Below are 24,917 nucleotides of genomic sequence, written 5' to 3'. Positions count from 1 at the left end.
CAAAGCGAATGGACGCGCTTATATATGACAATTTTATTCTAGACATTGTCACTTTTTGTGAGATAGTTTGTTGTGCGCGCAATAAGCACCCAAGTTATTTATAATCGAGAAATATTTTACAACATTTTTAGTTAAAATTACCTTAAATGAGATAACTTCAGCTGCACCGAAGCTGTTAGGCTCCTCTCAGGTGCATTTTTTACAGCATAAAAGTTTATAAAATATCTTTTTCTGATTTTGATAAGACAGTTTGTATTGCAGTTAATTGTTATACTGGTACGATCTGAGAAATATATACGGAGATTGTAGCGTTGCCTTGGATAATAATTTGTGCCAAATTTTGTGAAGATATTTTGTCAAAAAAAGAGTTTTTCATACAAGAACTTGAGTTTGATCGGCCAGTTTGTATGACAGCTATATGCTATAGTCGTCCGATCAATACAATTTCTTCGGAGATTGTAGCGTCGTTCTAAGCAATAATTTGAGCCAAATTTTGTCAAGATATCTTTCCAAATAAACAAGTTTTTAATACAAGAACTTGAGTTTGATCGGTCTGTTTGTATGACAGCTATATGCTATAGTCGTCCTATCAGCGCCATTTCTTCGAAGATTGTAGCGCTATTTTAGGTAATAATCTGAGCTAAATTTCGTCAAGATATCTTGTAAAATAAAAGAGTTTTTCATACAAGGACTTGAGTTTATTCAGCCAGTTTGTGTGGCAGCTTTATGCTATAGTTATCCGTTCTGAACAATTTCTTCAGAGATTGTAGCGCTATCTTGGATATTAATGTGAGCCAAATTTCGTCAAGATATCTTGTAAAATAAAAGAGTTTTTCATACAAGAACCTGAGTTTTATCAGCCAGTTTGTATGGGAGCTGTATGCTATGGTGATCCATTCTGAACAATTTCTGCGCAGACTGCAGCATTGCTTTAGGAAATAATCTATGCCGAATTTCATGAAGATATCACTTCAAATAAAAACTTTTCCATACAATAGCTTGGTTTTGACCTGGCAGTTTACATGACAGCTATACGCTATATGAAATTTACAAAACAAAATACTTTTTTTGCAATTTTATCTTTCGTTTGCTATGGGTTTCATTTTACCATGTTTCTAATTGCTTTAACAGTTATCTAACCTATAATCTATCTTATACTCTAACCTATACTCTATTGCATCAGATATCTATTTTCATAAATTATCTAACCTATACTCTATCTTATACTCTGACCTATACTATACCCTAACCTATACTCTATTGAATCAGAGATCTATATTTCCATAAATTTTGTATATTGTTAAAAAATCGAAAAATAGCTTCAAAAAACAGTTTTTATTTACATTTTTGACACAAATCTAAAATTCTTACTCGATAATCACTGCAAATTCAATATTTATTACTTTTAACTCCCTCTAAACCCCTAAAAAGAAGTCCAATAACTTTTATCGATTTCTCTACATTTTCTTTGGTGACCTTGAATCTAAAGTTTCACACAAAAAAATTAAGAAAAAACTATTTATTATCAAAAGCTTGATGCTAGCATATCCTGCCAACGCCAAACAGGATACATTCAAAGCCATTCAGCAAGCGCACAATTACGCAAGCGACAGGCGCAAAGTAACGGTGCACACAAACGACGAAGGCAACAAAGTAATCAACGAACTTTGAGCAATTCAAGCGAATTTATATAGTTAAGCGCATTTAATATGCACAAAATGCCTATAATTTTATGCGGACATTTGCATTTAGTGGCCGTTGCAGCGAGGCAGGAGTAAATGAAGTACGCAGATATGCAGACAAAGCACTTACCAACATACTAAGTTTCTACGAGCGCACGAAGGCGCAATGAAGGGTTCACCTGCTGCAAACGGTTATGAAAGGACCTCTCTCAGCCTGTTACACAAATGCACATGTGTTTGTGTGTGTGCGCGCGCAGGCGAGCATGTCCTGCCGTCGTGTAAATGTTATGCGAAAATTAATGCCAAACAACAAAAGCCAACGCTTTGTGTTACATGATAGTCTAAATTCATATACATACATACATATATGTGTGCTGGACTTTAATGTTGCATTTGTGAGTGTGTGTTTCGAAAACAATGCGAGCGTGCCTGGCAGACATCCATTTCCCAGTCAGTCGTAATAGAAAAGAGTGCAAAACAAAGAAATCAAATGAAATATTTACAGCAAAGTTGCTAAGGCACACTAAAAACAGTTACTAAAACAAAAAAACAACAACAACAAACATAAAAGCTTTACAAAAACGGCAGCGTATAAAATTAGTGGCAGCAGAAATGATGAAAAACGAAAACTTGGCAGGAAATTTATTTAGTTTTAGTAGCCGCTGGTCGCCAACAATATAATAAATTGCGTGTTTGTCGTTGTTTTAGTGTGGTTGTTGAGCTGCGCGTGCGATTTCAGCAGCTTTGGCAGCAGCGACAAATATTAATGACAATTTTCATAGCTTCACAACAGCACGCAGGCATGAAAAAATCACAAAAAAAATACACGCATATATAAATATAGATATATATATGCATATATATTTATATGAAATGTGCATAAATATGTAAGCATAAATGCGAATATGCCAACTGCAAACGAAATTGCTTGATGTAGCGTATTGTGGCTGCCACATGCGTGCGTTGCGTAAAGGTGTTGCATGTTGGCGTGTATGCCACACATTCAGCGCAACTATTCGATTCGATTTTTGTTGTTTTGTTTTTGTAATTTTCTATTTTTACAAATTTCTTTTTTTTTGTGTTCGCACCCTCCAAACATCAATCGCTGGCCGTCTTATGGCACCTCCTATAACCCTTTTATATAATTTATGTGACACACACATACAACTTTTCACCATACATACATATAAACAGCGCTATATACAGATATATCGACATGACCATGTTCATTTCTAGCACTCATTGACCACACTTTTAATGTGCGACATTTGTTTCATTGATTTCACCTTAATTTTATATGCGTGCGATGGCGCTGCATTTCTTCGATACTCATGCTATTTGTTCTTGTATGCTTGTATGTATGTTTGGCGGGTGTGTTAAGGTGTATTTTTAGCGCTTGGCATGATTTGTAGGCGTGTGCTGTGTAAGTTGGCAAGGTGTCGGTGGACTTATGACATTTGTGGTGTGGGTAAGGTGTGCTTTAATCAATACAATAACTCACAATACTTATATAAAAATAATTGTGTATGTGTGCATAAGTGTATGTGGAAGTGTTGTGTAACTGTGGTAGCTGGAAATCAATTCATTAAATGGCGCTTATAGCATGCTTTGAGTCACTTTCTGCATATTAATGGGCTTAGCGAGAGCGGGAGGCTTAACGGGAAAATAAGTATTTATTGTATATTTTATATACTTGTATATCGTTACATAAAATGCAAAACCATGTATCAGAAAAACTCCGAAAATCGCTGTCAGTTGTAATAACCAATATATAACCATTTTATTTATTTATTATAGTGTATGATAACCAATATATCGCCATTTTATAACCGAAACTCAAATTTTGTTTCAATTTGAGTGGTTTCTAATATCCTTTTTCCTTCGTCTGTGAACTTATGGAAAGTGATGTTACGTTATTTTGCATTTTAGGCGATGATATATACTTATATTGGGTAGTCGAAAAAGTCTTTTCGTATTTCTACTATATTAATTCTATATTTATACTAATAAATCAATAAACAAACTCATTTTGGTCGACTATTTTTTGTCAGGCCGCTAGAGACATTATTCCATCAGTGTAAATCGAAAGAACGAAATTTCCAAAATGGAAGTAGCAAACCATTGTTCTGCTACACGAACTGAAACATAATCGTCACCGTAAATTTCAAAATTCCATTGGTGACTTGAGTGGCATTCTTTCCTTTTTTATACAAAAATTTCAAAATATAGCGAGTTTCTTCATTATTTTCACTCCTTTTTGAACAGCTGTAGCTTTTTTTTTCAACATCCCCGAATTCCATACCTTTTTTTTGGTTAAATGAAGCTTAAAATCTCACCTTTCTAACACTATATAGTATGACACAATGTGATTGGTAGCACTGGAGATATACGACTGCAACGACATCTACTGACAAAATACGAAAATACTTTTTCGACAACCCAATATATCTGTTAAAGTTATGGGCAAATGTCTAGCCGATCGGTTTATCCCTTTCGAAGGCATTTTTTCATAGACTCTGAAAGCAGTTTTTCGAGAAAAAAGCGTTTAAAGTTTTGGAATCCCAATTCACCCTTATTACAAATTCACTCATATCTCTCAAACTATTCGCCGAATCAACGAGAAATTTCTCGAATATTCTCAAATATATGTCCACTCGATAGTTATGCGAAAAATATGTTGATAATTCGCAGGCGCATATAACCCCTTAGTCACTCTTTTTAGTTAAAAATTTTAAACACTTTATATTTACAAAAAACGCTATAAATTATTGCCGCATTAGCACATGTCTTTAAAATTTATTGCTTCATCGGTAAATTGCACTAAATTCACTACTTAACTGCCTTGAAACAAGTGCTCAATATTCCATTATTTTTACTGAAACGCCTCTCTTAAGGTAAACAAAGCGAACAAAGCTAAGGAAAACAAGGAGAATCGTTATGAGGGCAAAATGCGCCGCTTAAATGAAGCAAATGGAAAAAATAAAGAAGGAAAAAAACAGGACATAAAAAACTAAAACAAAAAAAAAACGAGAAAAGAAAAGAAAACGAAAACCAAAATAAAATAATTAAGAATCAAAAAAAAAAAATAATAATAAAAAAAAGAGGATACTCAAAACTAAAAAGCACAAAAGGAAAATAAAAAGTTCGAAAGGAAAAATAAAAAAGTAAAAAAATTTTATCAAAATATGAAAAATTAAAACAACAGCAGCAAAAAATGCTAACTCTTACATATATATAATATTTAGCCACGCAACGGCTGCAAAACGAACGTGAGGAATAACGAATGATGCAGCCAACCGCCACCGGTATCGTTAATTTTTAATTGATCTTTCATAAAGTGGCGTTATTGCGTCCTATTTGGTTGTTGTTGCATTTGTTTTGGTTTATTTGCTTATAAACTTAATTTGGTTGTTGTTGTTTTTGCTTTTGAATTTTTGAAAAAAATATTGTTGTTGTTGTTTTTGCTTTTGGAATTTTTAAAATTTATTATTGTTGTTGTTTATTACTGGAATGTTTAAAAGAATTTTGTTGTTGCTGCTTTTGCTTTTGACATTTTTTAAATTTATTATTGTTGTTATTTGCTATTGGAATGTTTAAAAGAAATTTGTAGTTGTTGTCTTTGCTTTCGGAATTTTTAAAATTTCATATTGTTGTTTTTGTTTTGATACAGTTTTTAGTTGCTGTTGTATTTTTTTATATTGTTAAAAAATATTTGTTGTTGTTGTTTTGCGATTTTTTTTAATTTATTATGTTTTTAAATTTATTATTTTTCTTTGTTTTGATAACTTTTTGTTGTTGTTGCTGCTTTTTAAATATATACTACATCGTAAATCTTCAACAAATGCTTCAAGCGCCTCCGATCTGATTATTTTCCCTTACTGCATTCCTGCCTGAGGATCAGCGCCAACAACATATACAAAAACAATTGGCCAAATTATTTTGTCTTAACGAGATCTATCGTCAGCTGTGCTTGCTGCTGCTGACTTGTCGCGTCGGCTCGTCATTCGCGGCACATGGTCGCTGGAATATTGACAGACGCGCTGCTTTGCGGGCGAAACTCAATTTTGAAGCTACGAAAATGTAGCGCAAATGTATGTATGTATGTGTATGTGTATGTGTATATGCACATCATGTATGTGCATCTATTTGTTCGCTTGTGCACTTTTCGGCGCAATAACGCCCCACATGTTGCGGCGGCGGCGTGGCGTTCAGTCTGTCGCCTGCTCACTGTTGGCGTTTCGCGTTTTGCCGCGTGCAACGAACCCTTTCACGGCTGTGGCTAAATATTTAAAGATTTTTGATTTTAATTCGCTGCAACCTGTTCGCCTGAGCGCGCTGGCATTGATTGTGAATTTTTGATTTATTACAAGCGAATGCCTGCATTAGGGCGGCGAATCCTTTATCGTCGTCGCTGGTTGCTAGCTCCGTCATGCGCGTTTCTTTTCACTTCAGCTTACGCGTTATTCAGCATATTCTGATTAAGTGCGCGCTATTGATGTTCATCGATTTTTATTTCAGAAACTGTTTTTTTTTAATTTTTTCGTTTTCATTTTAATGCCTGTTAATGCAGACAGTTAATTTTTGGCGTTACTGCCCACATTTGGTCCGTCGTGGTTTTATGCCAATATATTAGTGGCTGCTTAAGAGCCTCACCTCGCATATTCCCACGGTTTTTGAGTGAGGCAGCATACAATAACAACAAGAGTGAAGGCAAGGAAGCCGCAGCGCAGGCATATGACATGCTATGCTGTGCCATGCGGCGTCTGAGATGTGTTAATTTCCAGTTTAATTTGTTGTTAAATCCAAGTTAAGCGACACATAGCTGCGGTTGTCTGCTTATAGGATTCTTTTTCTTCTTTTCTAATTTTTTTTGTTTATATAGATTTTTTTAAATTTTTTTCCGCGTCAACTTCGTGTAAATTATAACACATTCCGCGCCATCTCTTTAATCACATGGCATATAAATCCTCAATATCACCACTCAAATATTCTTATATGCCCAATGTTAATATGCCGCATGCGCGCGCCGTAATTCGATATACAAGTTCGCTGCTTAAGTCTTTTGTTTGCGCAGCGCGTTCGACAAATGCAGCGTTTAGAAGCGCGCCGCGCGTGATAAGACAAAATTTGTTATGATTTCACGCCACATAACAGCTCTTTTAACACATATCAGCGGCAACAAAGGCGCGCAGTGATTTGAAAAATATCGATAGAGAAAAAAATTATGCCGAAATGATATGGAAAATTACTGATTGGCCTGCGCGCGTTTGCCAATGATTGCGCGCGCGCGCGCTCCTATAAGCAAACAAACAAACAAGCAAGCAGGAAAAAGGAGTTTAATAAGCCATTTACCATTTTTTATTTTTTAGTAATATTTTATGGGTGCATGTGTTTGTGTGTGGACATGAAGTGGCATGTTAGAAAGCATTTGAGCGCAAGCGCTTTGTGCACCTTCGCCATGACGTTTCAAAATTTTACACACAACTCTTATTTATTAGCGTCTTTTTTCGGGTGAATTTTTGGAGCGTCAAACGCGGCGCATGAAACACAGCTGGAGCTGGAGCGTGTTTCGGTTAGGCGTTTTTGGTACATCTTTGTAGTATGCTTATTAGAACAGTGGGGGTGCATAAAAAGCACGTGTTTAATTAACACTTGGGCTAAGCATGTTCAGGCGTACGACTTCATCATTGCTAGTCACAGAGTTATAAAGCTATGGCTGTAATTTGTATATATAAATAAAAACAAAAGTTTGTAGTTGTTGTTGTGGAATGCGGGATGATTCGCGAAATTAAGTATGGCAAGCCATTGACCAGCAGAAAAACGAAACAAAGATTTATTTTTTACATACAAAATATGTATGCTCAAATCGCATGTCTGTTAATTTTCATATAATGAAAGCTTTGAATTATACTTGTAGTCAACATAAAAGTGAAAGCTTTGTAGTGTTCATAAATAGCTTTGGAGCTTTCATATATGGCTTTCATATATGGCTTTTTTAGAGTCCTTTATTAATAGTTGGTAAATGCTTGGAATGAAAAATCCTTTAGAGCTTTCATATCTTTTGAACTTTCATATATAAGTTTTATTAAAGGCTTTCAGAAGCAGTTGGAAAAAGCTTAGAATCCTTTTAGAGATTTTGTATATCTAAAGCTTCGACTTATAATTGGCATGGAAAGTGAAATATTTTGAGTTTTCATATATACTTTTAATTGCTGTCTTTCATTTACAATTGGCAAAAGTTTGGAATGGCAATCCTTTCAGAGCTTTATTATCGAATATATTTTGAGCTTTCACGTATGGTCTATTTTAAGTTATTATTGCCTTTCAGAAACTTTGGAGCTTTCATGTGGTAAAATTTTTAGAGCTTTCATACATTTAAAGCTTGTTATTATGGAAGCTTTCATTATTATTTACAAAACGCACGGGGAAATTTTGGTATACGTAAATTTAAAGCTTTGACTTAAATTTGGCACGATTGAGAAAGTCTTTATAGATTTGTGTATGCTTAAGTATACATTGAAACAATAATTAGGAAATATTTGCTTTTAAAATTAACATAGTAGCCGAAAACACCTCCATAAGTGGCTCTATTAATAACAGCGCAGCTTTCACATACGAAAGCTCAATACAAAAAAGCTGCAATATGCATTTAAAGAGTCAATTAAAAAAAATCGGTATTAAAATTACAATAAAATTCAAAAAATATTTTTAAGTAGTACCATTATTGAGAGCAAAGCTTTCATGCATGAAAGCTCAATACGAAAAGCTTAAATATGCATTTTACTAGTCAATTTAAACAAAATAACGGTATTAAAATTACAAAAAAAGCTCAACATCTATTTATAAAAGTGGCCATAAATAAAACAAAGCTTTTCTACGTGAAAGCGTAATACGAAAAAGCTTAAATATGCATTGAACTAGTCAATTTAAACGAAAAAAAAAACAGTATTAAAATTACAAAAAAAGTGCTGAAAATATAGCTGTAAGAGGGACCAATAATAAAACAAAGCTTTCATGCATGAAAGCTCAATAGGAAAAAGCATAATTATTCATTCTACTAGTCAATTTAAACAAAAATCGCTATTAAAATTACAAAAAAATGCTCAAAATATAATTGCAGGTCGGACGATTTTTAAAAAACATAGCTTCTACACATGAAAGCTCAATACAAATTTTATTAGTTTTTCTTAAGCCGTTTTTTCTTGTCATATTTATTACTTCGATTACTTAATATCTCAAGCGCTAGACATTAGCATATGCCATTGACAAGCGTTTTCCGCTCACGTTTAGGCAAGAAACATAGCCGCTTGCAAAAAAAAAACAAGTATAGCAATTCTGCTAAATGAGCGTTTAAGACAGCATTAACTATGTGAAAATGTGCAGTTCAAACAACAATATACGTTTGTTGTATTTACTAATTGTTGTTGGTGTTGTTGTTGGCAAAATTCATTCATCGCAGCTGTGCAGCTGCATGTCGGCGCGGCTGCCGCGGCATTCAGTTTTTTCCAGTTATTATTTCAAAGAAATCTTTTAATTCATTATTGTTTATTGCTGGCTGCTTATTGTAAATTTGTTCAGCGTTTACAGCATAAGTCACGAATTTAATTTGCTTGCTGAGTTTTAGTAATTTATGGGTTTTGTAAAAATAAACAAGGCATAAGAGATTCAAATTGTTAAGAAAAAAATCGCCGTCATTGTTTTATAAATTATAAACAGCTTAAGATGCGTCAGCGGCAATAAAAATTTGCATATTTCTTCAAATGTATATACTATATGTGTGTGTAATTGAGTTTTGTTTCGACGGTTAAATGCTTTGAAGCGAATTTGTTGCGTTGAATTAACGGGAAGTTTAATTGAAGTATGCACATGAAGGCCGCAGTGGAGGAGTGCATTTGTGATATTTACTTTATTGTCTGGTAAATTTATAGTTTTTTTTTGGATTATGAAAATATATATATTTTTTATATTTATTATTACAACAAAAAAGGGGGAAAAAAACCTTTTTTCTTAAATAAATCGAAATTTTTTTTTTCTTTATTTAAAGTCATGGAATTATAAAAATGTTTATTATTTTAATGCATATTTAATATTAAAAAATATTTTTATTACTTTTAGCGTGAAATTATTTAAGATTTAACTAATATTATTTGTTTTTGGAACACTGATTTTGAAATATTTAGTTATTGCTGTACAAAATTATTGAGATTAAAAAACAAAAAAATATATATTATTTATTAAAATTTTTTTGAAGAATTATTTATTTATTATTAATAATTATTTATTTTATTTTAATTTTTTGGCATTTAAAATTCAATTTTTTTATAAAATTATTAAATTTGTATTTAAAGAAATATTTTTTACTTGCACTAAAATTTTTGTTCAAAATAATTATTTATTAAAAATTTATTTTTATAATTTATTTATTATATATAATACGTCATTTTAATTAATTATTAAAATTTTAATTTTTTTAACATTTAAAATTAAAACTTAGAGTAAAATTATTGTTCATTATTAATTTTTTTTTAATTTGTGAAATTTACGAAAAAATATTTAATGTTTTAAATTTAAAAATTTTAACCTTTTTTTGTATATTTAGTTTTTAAGCGTTATTTTTGTATTTTTTTTCAATTTACAGTTAGATCTTCCTCACCTTGACCGCCTACAGAGAAAAATGTCGAAAATTTTTTGTTCTCAATTTCACAGCACACCACTCGCCAACAATAAATTTGAAACTTTTGAGCAAAAAAAATTCAGAACTTTGCACATTTACAAATCACTAGCGCACTTAGCTGTCCGAAGAGTGCGCCTAAGGGCCGAAAACGCCAAAGTTTTTCCGCAGAAAAAACAAAAATTTTGTTTGCAAGTGTTTGTAACGTTTTATATACACACACACATCAACACATTCGCACACCAATCGAGTGTTGGTCAAGCGAGTCAAGGTAAGCGCACAGTTCACCTTCTAAGTCATGCTAAAAATCAATTGTTTACGCGCATACCGACAAGCGTGCTGCCTGCCTACGGCCAATTTCCGCCCCAAAAGCTCTAAACACAATGCGAGAGCAAAAAAGAAGGCAATAACAAAATCTATAACACTGCATATATTTATATATATGTATATATGTGTATATTTTTTTTTTTAGTTGTGGAGAAGTATGCAAAATACTCTCGCTTTTCTCTCGGCGCGACGCTGGCAGCAGCAGCGCGCATAGCTAAGCTTGACTGGCGTTAAGTGTAATTACAACAATTTACCTTTGAAAATATTCTAAGCTAAATGTAAGCACACACAGTTATATACATATGTATGTGTGTGTAAGTCGCCGAGGTCAGTTAAGTCAGCTGTGTGGGTAAGGCTAAGGCAATTGCTATTCCGGCCGGACGTTTGTGCTATTTTTTTCTTCTTTTTTCACAATTTTTTTGCGGCCACAAAGTTAAGCGAGTAAAATCTATGCATATGTGCATATGTTTGAGTGTAAAAGTGAAAAAATATCGAAAAAGCAAAAAATCTTCGTGAAAATGCATTTTTGCCTCACAATTAAACGCAATTATTGAACAGCTTGCCGCTAAGTACGTAGTTGTTGTAATATTCCTCACTGCCTGCCACATTTTGCATATGCAAATCGATAAGCGCAGATAAATGTGCAAAAAAAAAAACAGTGAATAGCAACAACAATAAATGATTTAGCGGCACAATGCCACACAGAACCGAACAATGCGAATGTTTGTTGTCAAGTTTTTCTGATTTTTTGTTGTTGTTGTCTGCATTTTAATTTATGTATTTCTGCCTTAAGTCAAAACACATTGGCGAGTCTAAGGAAAATTGGAACAATAAGCAACGATGCATAATTATACTATACTATATATGTATGCATGTATGTATGTATTTTTCCCAGTGTGAACATTGTTGCTTGCAGATTTCTTGAAAAAAGCATTGAAAGCTTAAGAAGTGCAGCGCTTTCGGCACTTTATAGCATTCTTCGACAATGTAAAACCGGTGCATAATTTTGGGTGTGGCTGCGGCGTGGTCAGCAAACTGAAACAAGTTAAGTGTTAATGCAAAAATAATTAAATAATTGTTCAATAATACTGTATTTGAAATGGAAAGCTATGCAAGGGCGGTTTGCTTGAGTTTAAGTTGAAATATAAGTACACATTATTTTTTTTAAACAATTAAAAATATTGTATTAAAAAATAAAGCTCGTGCTGGTGTTAGATAATTTGAAACACTTCAAAGCTTTTGAAAATCAGTTGAAGCAAGTTTTCTATAACTATCTTATAATTCAATTTAAGAAAGAAAAAACAAAATAAGCTTTCGAAAGCTTCTAGGGCGTGTTATTTTACATGAAACTAAATTGTAATCTTGGTACATATATATGTTTCAAAACCATTACAAATAAAATATTTACTAATGAAAGCTCGGACATGCTTAAAAGCTTTTTTAAAGCTTTTTTAAAGCTTTTTGTAAAGCTTTTTTAAAGCTTTGGAAACTCATTAAAAAAAGGTTTTAATTACTTAAATGTAGGAAAAAAATTAAGCGTTCGAAAGCTTTTAAGGAATTTAGAAATTTAAGGCACCAATTGCATTGCAAACTTTCAGAAAGAAAAACTGTATCAAAATTAAAATAAAATAAAATAAAATTGAGGGTACACAATAGTAATATAAACTCTTTACGAAAACTGTATAAAAGCTCTAGAAATACTAAGTTGTTAGTTATATAAAAAATCAATTTCAAAGAGTTTTTATTTTTATGTACAAAAAAATTATTTTTTTAAAGTTATAATAAGCTTTCATGAAAAATCTGAAGGAGAACTAAGCTTTCATTCCGAAAACAGAGTAGAGCTTTTTTACAGATTTCACAAATAGTTTATATAATGGGGCTTTTTGCGACCATAATTATAATAAGCTTCCATGGAAAATCTGAAGGAGAACTTGTAAGCTTTCATTCCGAAATAGAGTAGAGCGTTTTTTACAGATTTCACATATATTCAAGAAAAAATAGTTTATATGATGGGGCTTTTTGAGACCGTAAAAATGTTCAATTTAATATTATAAGCTTTCGTAAAAAATTCAAAAAGTAGTCCTTCTGAGAGATGATTAAATTGCCTAAAACAGGGTAGAGCTTTTTAAAGCTTTCTTTAATAATCAGTAGTATATAAATGCGGTTTTCCAAAACCGCAACCGCGTTCAATAGATTGCCATTAGCCCTCAAAAAGTTTCGGAAAGTAGAGCCTCTGAACTTTCATTAAAATTCCGAAAAAGAGTGCAGCTTTTTGAAGCTTTCACCCGTACTCAACAAGTAACAGTTTGTGTAATGAGACTTTTTGAGACTAAGAAAGCTTTCAACACATAATCATTAGCTTTCATTAAAAATCCGGAAAGTGGACAGGGTGGAGCTTTTTGTAGTTGTCAGTAATATTCAAGAAAAAACGTAGTTTGAAGGATTGATTTTAATTTTTAACACCAAAAGCTTTTTAGAGCTTTAATATCAAAAATTAATTAAATTTAGCAGTCAACTAGATTATAGTTATACATACATTCCAACTTATGGTATTTAGACAAAACTCTGGCAAACACGAACCCTAAGTCACTTCATACTTTCAAGCGGTAAAAACACGTGCTCACATTGCGGCAGCAGGACCACACGGATGTGAAGCAGTCGAGTTTGCTGCTTAAAAACTTGTTAGCTATGGCTGCCACATACAACACACTCACACGTATGTACATGTACATATGTATATAAGAATTTATTTAAATTTTCATTGAACTTATTTTTTCACTTCAATTGTAATGTTTTTATTGTCGCGCTTCACCTTAGATATATTGCCTTTTCGGCGTTTTTGCTGCCACAGCATTTCAAGTTCAGCGGCAACAAAGTGCCGCCTTGACTTTTCAGCTTCCTCTGCCTTTGCATAAATACCTGTATGTATGTATGTATGTATGCATGTATATGTGGTTTGTGGTGTAGGTTGAACGCTGCGATCAATACAATGCCAGTCAAATATGTAGTCAGCTTGACCATTTGCCTCGCCTGGTGGCAGTTTAGTGGGGTCCACACCACAACTGGATGGCTGGCTAGCTGAATGGCTTGGCTTGGCTTGCCACCCAGACTCTACAAGCTTTTTATTTATAAGCTCAAGTGTTTATACTAAACATCCGTAAGTACGTGTATGTGTGTGTTTGTGTTTGTGCGCAGTTATGCTGAGCAAGCGAACAATTGAATTGCATATCAAATTGACTTAACGACATGACAGTAGTGTGGCCATTGATGTGGAGCATCCTGTTGTGGCACAATAAACCAGCACGCCACACACAAATATACATATATGCAAAAGTTTATATATGTATATACATATTTTTAGTGGCCACAAGCAGTCGGTAGTGACAATAGCAAGTCGCAAGAGTCACGCAGTTGCAGTTAGGCGCAGTTTGGGGCAAGTGAATCTGGAAGTGGGCCCGGCGCGTTTAATGCTAATGATGTGCAGTTGACATTCGGCTGGAGTTCATTTAGTATTTATAGGAGAAGAGTAGTGTTAGAGACGCAGTACACATGTATATGCGCATACATACTAATATATACACAAACATATGTATGTACATATAAGCATACTTAAACCGCTGCATGACTTAATTTACATACAAAAACAAATTGAAAAGGCTGAAAAAAAATTAAAAAAGTTTTTAAAACAATTAAGCGCTTACTCCTACAGCCCCAAATACAAGTCGCACAGCTCTGCACCCCGCTCACCCAAGACTTGTGGCATTCCGTTGCACATAAAAATCACAGCATAAATTTTAATTTGTTGCATATTTTGTCAACAGCATTAAAAATGTCAACAAAAATCAACAAACCCTAAATATCCAGCTGTGAATTTCTTGGGAATTCCCTCATAAGCATAATGCGAGCAGCGCACGGCCGACCGAAGAGACGACGAACGACGCAACGAGCAGAGAAGAAACTGATAGGCGGTGTTACAGTGCATGTATGTGTGTCTGTGTGTGCGAGGAGACGTGGAAGATGAGCTGGGTAAGGAATTATGTTGCAGAAGGTGAAGCTGAAGATCGGCCGTTGACGCCAACGCGCATGCGCGCCATTCAGCGCCAGCATTTAACGTAGAAGGTACGTTGTGTTGTTGTTTTTGTTATTTTTTATTGATGGTAGATATATGTTAATGTAATGCAATCAAATGCGTACAATTTAAATGCCAATAACAGGAGAATCAACGCTGCATAGAATGCTAAGCGCAAGCACATACCCCATACATACACCTATACATATGTATATGTGGAAATGTGTGTATGTAGAAATGTGAAAAAATATAAATATGTAGCCATAAACATATTAATATTCGTTGCTTGCGGTGCAGCATGCAACAAGGTGGGAAAGTGTACCTCCTGCGCGAGCGTGAAGCTGTCGATTGCTGACTAACGCCCAGCGCGCTCACACATACAAAAAGATGCATGCATATGCACATAAAAACACTTACTCACATACATACATACATACAGGTACATGCGTGCACACGCTAATAGACCAATTTATGTTATTTTGATAGCCTTAAAATTTTTACTCACATACCAGCTGGGCTCCACTCACCTCCAAGCTGCATGCAGCAGTTGGTGGCGCAGCATCCCTGCAGCCAGGGCCATTGCCACAATTTCAAGTAGCAGCAAGGGCGCTCAGGCACCGCTTAGTGAGAAGATTGCTGTTTTATAAAGGTATTGTGTATTGTGTTGTTGTTGTGCTTGTTGTTGTTGTAATGCTGATTTGGTGCATTGATTTTGTGATTGCAGTGGTTTTTGATGTAGTTGGCGCCACTGGTCGAGTAGGCAGCACTGTGGCGCGCTTATCGCTGATCGCAGCTAGGCGATAATGTCTGGATCTGTTAGAAGGCATGTACTGTCAAGTAGATGTGGCTTAAATGAGTGCAGTCGTCTTACTGCCTTACTTGGTGCGTGTATGTGTTTGTGCGTATCCCACTCATTTTACAGATGTAAATGGCAGATATTAAGACTTCTACGACTTGCTGACTTTTTGGGTTTTAGTTTTTTCTTTTATATTTTTATATATTTCTTGTATTTTTACAGATATCAGGCTATTACTGCTGCTGTGTTGTTGTTGTTTATGTTCGTGTTTCGCTGCTGTTGACATTGTGCAGCTCAGTCTTTTATGTTTGTTGTGATTTTCTTTACTTTTTGTCTCTTTTATTTTTAATGTTTTATTGTGTTACTCGATTTGTTGTTGTAATTTGCCTGTGCGTAACAGTAAATGAGCGCGTAATGATTGCGACAGCGTTTTTTTTCTCCTTGTGTTTTCTTCTAGACAGCGCACAAGTCCATAAATTGTAAATTGAGTACTTATTATTAAATTTTGGAATTTCTGAGAAATTTGTTCAAACGCGCATACATATACACATGTATATGTATGTATGTATTACATTTCGTGTTTTGGAATTTGTAGACGATTTATGAGCATTTAAACTAATAATTATTGATATTTTTTTGAAGGTGAGTGTATTAAAGTGAGGTTAAGAAAAGGTTACTTGGAAATGGTTAACGGTTATTAGTTCGCTTTTATCTCAGCTTTTCAGCTATTTTCATCGCTTACCATATTTTTGGACAATAAAATCTAAATGCTAAATTTGCTGCCAAGCTAAAATTGTTTACTTAAATTTTTTTTTTATAATAAATAATAAGAACTTAATTAATTTAAATTAAATTAAATAAAATTAATTAATATTACTTATTTTAATTAAAATAATTTTTTAAATAAAAATTTGGATGCTGTATAATAGTTTCTGAAAAAAAATAAATTAAATAAAAAAAAAAAATAAATTAAAATTAATTTTTTAAATTAAAAAATTGGTTTTAATAGCAATTATTAATAATTTATAAAAAAAATTAATTAAATTAAAATTATTAAATATAGAATTATTAAAGCATAAATTAAATTAAAATAATCTTACTTATGAAATTAAAAAACAATTGCTTTATTTTGAATTTTTTAAATTAAAAATTAATTTATTAATTAGAATAAAGAGATAAAGCTTTTTTCTTTCATAAGATATTTATCGATAACCTACCTAATTTTTTTAAAGTGGTATGTATGTGTTTTTGCGCAGAACTTTTATCAATCAAATTTATTTTCAGTGAAAAAAAAAAATTTCTTATGTCTTATTTTTTAGCATGTTATTTTGTGATAAATTTTTCGAAATTCGATAAAATTTTTTACGTGAATATATGTATATGTATGTAGGCATGTGTAATATTTTTCTCAACTCACCAGTCTTCGCTTTGGTTTGATAAGTGGTCGATTCTGTCCATTCATTTTATAGTAGAGACCACAGGCATTGCACAAATAGTGGCCGGTGCCATCGCGTCGCCATAATGGCGTTGATGTAGCACCGCAGTTGACGCATTCGCGACCCTCTGTAATAGAAGAAGATATTTGTGGTATTAAATGGAGACTATTTTTAAGCTTAAAAGGCATGCAAAGTGAAATTTGAGAAATATATCAGAAGGTTTTAAATTTTGTTAATATAATTGTAAATTATTAAATTTGGTAAAATTTTAATTATTAAGAAAAAAAACATTAATTTAATTTAAATAAAAAAAATTATTTGAAAAATATATTTAAATATTCATTTGTTTCAATTTCTTCTTAGTAAAAAAATATTATATTAATTTAAATGATTAATTAAAAAATTAATAATTAATTTTAATCATTATATTTTTACTCATTATAATCTTGTTTTTATTAAATATTCAATATTTTTATAGATTCAAAATTTTACTTATCTATTAATTTTATTTAAATCATTAATTAAAAAAATATTAATTTAATTTTAGTCAATAATTTGTTTAATAATTAGAATATATTTTTTTATTAAATATTCAATATTTTTATAGATTTAAAATTTTATTTTTAATTTAATTTACAAAATTAATTAAAAAACCTATTAATTTAATTTTAATCATTAATTTTTTTAATAATTAGAATAATTTTTTTATTATTAATTTCATATTTTTTATAAATTTCAAATTTTATTTATATGATTAATTAAAAAAACTATTAATTTCATTTTAATAATTAATTTTTTTTTTATTAGAATATTTCTTAAATAAATATTTAATTTTTTTATTAATATAAAACTTAATTTTTTAATTAAACTTATGCCATCAATTAAAAAATTATTAATTTAATTTAAATAACCAATTTTTTTATTAATTTTAACATATATATTTTTTAATTAGTAATAATTGCCAAAAAATCAAGAAGCTTAGGAAAGATATTTGAAGTTTTTTTTATTAATATTTTTTTTTACTAATTAAAAAAATAATTAATGAAATTTAAATTAAAAAACATGTATTTGATAATGATCTTTGCAGACTTTAAAGTTTTTTTACAATTTTTATCCATTATTAAAAGAGTTATTAATTTTATTTAATTTAATTTATATATGTATATTTAAAAATAAAAAAAAGTATTTCTTACAGTTTTTTTTTTAATTATTTTTTTTTATAATTTAGAATATTCAAATATCTTTCTCAAATTTCTTGTTTAAATCAAATAAAAAAATACAAAAATAATTTTTTTTATTAATTAAAAAAATAGTTAATGTAGTTCAAATCAATTAAAATCAGATATTTGATAATGATACTTTAATAATTTAAAGTTTTTTTCATTTTTTTTTTAATTAGTAACAAAAATTATTAATTTAATTTAAATGAAATATACATCTTTATATTCAAAATTTTTTTTATAACTTTGTAATAAAAATATTTTTTTATTATGTAGCTAACTGGATCAAATTTGTGTGTTGCAACAACAGCTTAAATGCCCAAAAAAATATTGCATAGGAATTTAGACATTTTCCAAGGCATTAAACATTATTACCCACAAAAATGTATGCACAAATATGTACACACATACATAAAAATATTTATAAAATTCCAAATTAGTATGTTTGCACATAAAAAGCCTATAAACTGCAGTATGCTTATGTTTTCCATACACAACTACACGCACATACATATGTATGAATGTATGTATTTCTGCTGTTGAAAATGCGCCTGCGTCTGCGCTGTGGCGAGCAAAACGCATGGAAGCGGAAATGATGGATTTGGCGGGCGGCGCATTTTTTGACTTTTATTGTACGCAAACCCCAATACACGTAGACATTTATATACATACAAGTAAATAAGTATGTATATATTATATATGCCACATAAGAGTGCTCTTGCTGCCTATGCCGCAAACTAAACGAGTGAAGTAGACACCAGCCGGCCAGCAAACGGCATACCAATACATATGTAAATAAGTTTACAAAAATGTATGTGAACTGACTTGGCTTGTTTGTTTGACGATATTTAATGCGAGCATTTACAACAACTACTAGGTTTTATGTTTTATTGAATTACTTTTTTTCGGGTGTTTCGCTTTGCATTTGCGTACTGCAACATTTTCACAAATTTTAATTAAGCAAAAGTCTGGCTTTACCTCATAAAAGTGGGCAGGAATGTGTAACGAGGAAGAAGCGGAATTACAGTGCACCTGAAGTAGTGCTGAGTCCACCAGCGCATAGGTGGTAAAGGTGGTGCCAATGGTCAGTGGTCAGTGGTGGCAAAGCAGGGGTCCGCCAGTGGCAAGTACAAGCCAACAAGCCAACAAACATACAAGCCAACAAATGTAAGTACAAATTTCGTTAAGTACAAATGTAAGTGGTTGTAGGCGCGCATAGACACCGTTGCAGGCACTTGAAAACACTTGCATGTGTGTAGTTGTGTGTTGGGCACTTTAATGTCTGTATTGCTGTCGCTAATGCGGCTTGCTGTAAATTCATTTTTCTTATTGCCTGTGAAAATTCATGTTTTTCGTATTTTTTTTTTTTGGTTTTTGGCTGACCACCACCACCGCACTCAACAGCAACGCACTGTCTTACCGTTTGTGGCAGCAAAAGTCAAGCAATTAAAACCGTTGTACAGCTTGAACGGCGGTCAGCGTGTATATAAATGCTAGTACCTGTGTACCTATGGCTGTGTATGTGTGCAAATAATTTTAGCTCATTTAAATAGCGCTGCCTGTCATTTATCCCGGCCGCGCATGTGTTCACTCCCGTAGCCAGTGCCATTAGTGTGGCACAGACAAATCCAACGGCTGAGGTGAGTCAGTAAAGCGGTAAAAATGTGGTAAAAATATGCCACAATGCAGACATAGACACACATACACATATGTACATATAGTATATGTGTTCACCTGTGTTGGCATGCAAAATGGGTTTAGTATAGCGCTCCCGCTATTAACGCGCTTTTTGTACTATTAAATTTTTAGTTAATTTTAATTGTTATACCAACAACAGTGTACTTTGAGTTAGCCACGAAGTTTACAATATCCATTAGGAAACGTTGAAGGTCGTATAAAACATATTATATACATGATCAGACGAACTGAATCAATTTGGTCACGTCTCTCTCTCTGTCTGCATATACGTGTATTAGTCCGTCAGTTTTGGAGATGTGGTCCTGAAATTTTGCACACGTTCTTTTTTTCTCAAAAATCATTTAATTTGTCAGAACTATCGATTTCGGACCACTATAGCATATAGCTGTCATACAAACTGTACGATCAAAATAAAGTCTTTGTATGGAAAACTTTTTTAGTGGACGAGATATCGTTACGAAATTTGGCTCGAATTATTACCTACAGCAGCGCTACAATCTCTGAAGAAATTGTTCAAATCGGACCACTATAGCATATAGCTGTCATACAAACTGAACGATCAAAATCAAGTCTTTGTTTAGAAACTGTTTTATTTGTGCAGGGTATTATAGCTACTATGCAAACGAAGTTTACGATTTTCCTTTTTCCATTTTCTAGTTTTGTATTCTCCCCCACACGCTTTGGCTCACTTTTCGTTTTACATTAGTTGCAGTATCATTTTTAAATGCGGCTTTTATTGCTTGTTTGTGTACTGATATTTTTACTCTAATCACTTTGCTTGTTATTGTTTTAGTTGTTGTTATTATTGTTGTACCTATTTTGACTTCTTAATGATGCCACTAAATATGGCTGATTATTATTTAAGAGTTTTCCATTCCTGCTTTTCATATTTTTTGTTGCGTTTTGGGTTAAACTTTCAGTTCACTGCCCCGTTTCTGTGCATAAGCATACATACATATATCTATTATCTATATATGTATATGCAAATTAGTTAACCTAGAATTTGTGGAAATTTAGTCATAAACTCACAACGGCATATTTTTTTGTTAGTTTTTCCGCTACGCTGCCATTTTGAGCGTTTACAAATTAATTAGGCGCTTTTAGAATTACCGTTATTATTTTTAAATGTGAATTTACAATGCTCTGGTACTAATTTCAAATATTATTTTTTTGGGGTAAATTAATTTGTGGGTATCTAGTACATGGTTTTCGTGTTTTATGATTTTTAATTGTTGATGAGGTAAGTTGATTGACCGGCTGCTGCCTAATTTGCTTCGATCTACGAGTATTTGCTTCGTATTTTTTTTTGATAAAAACGCAAAAACAAAGTTTTTAAATAAAATATATTTCCTCTACAATATTTTTTTTTAAATATTTCAATTTTTAATTATTTTTTGTTTAATTCGTTAATATACTTTTTCTGCAAGTTGCGCTCAAAACCAAGCTTTCACTTGAGATTTCATTGAAACTTTCATAGTATTCTAAACAAAAATTTTCAAAATCGAGCTTTCACCAGAGCTTTCATGAAATCTTCACAGTATTTTAAATAAAACTAAAAAAAAATCGAGCTTTCACTAGAGCTTTCATGAAACTTTCACAGTATTCTAAAAAAAATTGTTAAAATATCGCTTTCCTTGAAACTTTCATAGTATACTAAATAAAAAATTTCAAAACCGAGCTTCTACTAGAGCTTTCAACGAAACATTCATAATATATTACATAATTAAAAATTGTTAAAACCCTGCTTTCTTTGAAACTTCCCAGTACTCTAAATAAAAGGTTTGAAAACCAAGTGTTTAAAACCGAGCTTTCACTAGAGCTTTCATCAAAACTTTCAAAGTTTTCTAAATAAAAATTGGTAAAATCCCACTCTCATTCCATAGTATTTAAAAAAAATTTTTTAAATCATGCTTCCTTTAAAACTTTCGTAGTATTAAAAAAAACTTCAAAATCGAGCTTTCACCAGAGCTTTCATAGATAACAGTTATCGCCAAAAGATTAAAACAAAATATTAAGTCATTAAACTGTGAAAGCTACTAAACTTATCCAAGAAGCTTTGAATAAAGCTTTCGCAGCAAAACTCACATCATTAAGTACCAGTTATCATTATCGTAAGGAGCATATTATATTTCGTTTAAAAATGTATCCCCAGCAATTTCCTTTCTTAAAATAATACATACATATTATATAAGTATGTATGTATATAATAGTCGCCCTTATTCCACACCTTTGCGTCACAATTCCTTGTAAATCGTTTTACAACCGGCACAAACCGACTACAAAATGAAAGCGTAAAAACGCGCTTAACTACCTTTTATTGCTACTTTCCACCACATTTCCCAGAGCACAGAATTTATTACGTTTTTTTGAGTGCATTTTGGAGATTTTCGTGGAAATCTTCAATTTAGTTTTACGAGTGCACATTAAGAATATTCTACGTGCGCGCATTTTTCACATTTTCTCCACATTTGTATATTTTATGTTTATAACTTTTATACGTTTTTCGGTTTAGCGAGGGTGTGAAGGGTCTAGAAAGGTCGCACGCTCACACAAACACAAATGAGTACAAATGAGAATATTTAGGGCGAATTTGTTGTAAGACAGTTGACCGCAGTTATGACTAACGGCTCTATGTTGTTCTTGCAATTGTATAACGACATCATATTATGTGTTCAAAGCTTTCAAAGAAATGAATTTAAGCGTTTTGCGTGTTTGCCATTCAACGCAAGTGAAAACAGAAGAATTTCCAGTGGCGACTTGTGCGAAGAGCATACTCCCTTCGAGCAGCAGTCACTCCCTTCAAACTGACGCACATTCGCTCACACGACGTGCGTTTTTCGTGCGCATTTTTGTCAGCCAAATGGATTGTTAAATAAACAGTTCATTTGTTTGCTACGCGCTTCGCCCATTCGCGATGTCATTGTGACATGACATTTTTGTTGCGCGGTTTTTGGTGAGCTTTTGGCAATTACATAATACCATTTTTGGGCACTTTTAATTGCCACACATTTAATTATCGCTTTTTCTTCGTACTACAATTTGTTGTTGTAGTGTTGTAGTCTTGTGGCGCTGTTAACACCTGAGCATTAAGCCCATCTATTTACATAAGTAGGATTGGTGTTCCTAATCTATTTGCTGTTACGAGACGTCACCAGCTGATTTGCTTTGATTTGATGACGTTTTCGCTTCACTTTTTGTTGTTTTCGGTTTTTATGCGTGTGCTCATTGTTATTAGCGCTAACAAGCGACTTTTTGATGTTGATAACAACTGGTGTTTGCTGTTGTTGTATTGATTGTGTTTGACGTAAATTACGTTTCTTTGTTGTTGTAGAGTTCTTGCACTTATCAAAGATACAAATAGCAATAAAATTGCTGCGGTAGAAAGTTGTTTAGAGTTTCCACTAAAAGCTTATCATTGTTTACGGAATTCATACGATATATACTTAGGTATATATATATATTTATATTGTATATAGACTACCCTATATAACTTATATGTATGTTCCTTGTATTACTGTTATTCTGAATTTGTGCTGCTTTTGGGTTCATTTAGAAGTGCCGCACTAGCAACATTCAAGTACTTTGCTCGTTTTTAACTTTAAAATTATTGTTTTTCAAAGCTTTTCACAAAACTTGTGAGCTTTCGCGAAAGTTTATGAAAGCGTTTTTCTTCAAAGTGCTCTCAGTTTCTTCAAAAAATTATTGTTTTTCAAAAGCTTTTCGCAAAACTTGCGAGCTTTTTCGAGCGTTTAAGAAAGCTTTTTTGTTTAAAGTGCTCTCCGCGCTAAGTAAATTTATTTTGGACTATAGTACTTATTTTTTGAGGACTGTAAATTTATTATTCTTTAAATTTTAACACCTAACTATTATCATGCATATCATGTAATTTTCATTAACTCAAAAAGCTTTTTATGTAAGTTTTTTGTGTAAGCTTTTCTAACACTTCCATTGAATTAAATTCTACTCTTTCTAGAATATCCAAGTTTTCAGTTTCCTTGAAAAAATTAGTGATTTTTAAAAGCTTCCCATAAAACTTGAGAGCTTTTTCAAAATTCTATGAAAGTCGTATTTTTAAAGTGCCTTTTGAACTAGGTAAATTAATTTTTGAGTAAAGTAAGTTAGTAATGATGTAAATAGAGACATTCTCGTGATAATATTGGGCATTTCATATAAATATCATTAGCTCAGAAAGCTTTTTATGTAAGCTTTTCTAACACTTCTTTTGAATTAAATATGATTTATTATAAAATATTCAAGTTTCCAGTATATCTGAAAAAGTTAGTGATTTTCAAAAATTTTTCGCAAAACTTGTGAGCTTTTGGGAAAGTTTATGAAAGCTTTTATCTTTAAAGTACGTTTTGAGCGAACTAACTAAGCTTTTATAAAGTAAGCGCGTAATAATTATGAATATCTTTGGTTTTGGGAACGTTTATAAGATTTTCACTTTAAAAAACTGAGAAAGCTTTAGCTTTTAAAGAATTTACTGTTTTTTGAATGCTATAGAAATTGTAGAAAGACTAAGTTTTCGAAGTGTTGATTGTTGTTTTTAAAGTTTAGTTTTTTAGTTTTAAAAAATATGTAATTTTTGTAACAGCACTTGGGAGTTTGCAGCTTTTAATGCTGTTTATATTGTATAAGCTGAGCACATTTTCGTAATCCTTAATAAGTTTTGAATGTGGCAATATATTTCCAATATTAATGAATTGCAGTTTTCAGTTCCTTAATTTAGTGGTGAATTTGTTTTGTTCGTATTAAAATGGTATTTTCGAAAAAATATTTATTTAGTACCCAAAAACTCGGTGTTATAGCTGTTTTCTTTTTTTCTTGTTTGCTATTTGCCGCTCAGCGCTTTAAACCGAACTGCCGAAAATTATATGGAGTCAACTAATGAAAAGGCAACACCCACAAAATTAAATATGCATAAATTTTAATTACTAGCTGCCGCTAAGTGGCATTTAAGATCAACAACAAGTATGCAAATAAATTATTGCTTATTAGTTGGCGCAAAGTATGGCCGT

The 24,917-nt window shown here is 32.1% G+C and overlaps 1 protein-coding gene across 4 annotated transcripts in view; it reads right to left on the bottom strand.

The window, feature by feature from the left end:
* Nucleotides 1–24,917, bottom strand: part of LOC105231100 (GATA-binding factor C) — a 129,870-nt gene that overhangs the window by 28,125 nt on the left and 76,828 nt on the right. For all 4 annotated transcript variants that reach the window (XM_049447244.1, XM_049447245.1, XM_049447247.1 and 1 more), the window contains exon 5: nucleotides 16,963–17,108. In XM_049447244.1, the coding sequence (XP_049303201.1) occupies nucleotides 16,963–17,108 (146 nt within the window). The remainder of the gene's footprint in view (nucleotides 1–16,962; nucleotides 17,109–24,917) is intronic.

This window comes from Bactrocera dorsalis, chromosome 2 (genome assembly GCF_023373825.1).
Source record: "Bactrocera dorsalis isolate Fly_Bdor chromosome 2, ASM2337382v1, whole genome shotgun sequence".
In the NCBI taxonomy this organism is placed as follows: Eukaryota; Metazoa; Arthropoda; class Insecta; order Diptera; family Tephritidae; genus Bactrocera; species Bactrocera dorsalis.
This window is presented reverse-complemented; position numbering and strand designations above follow the sequence as displayed.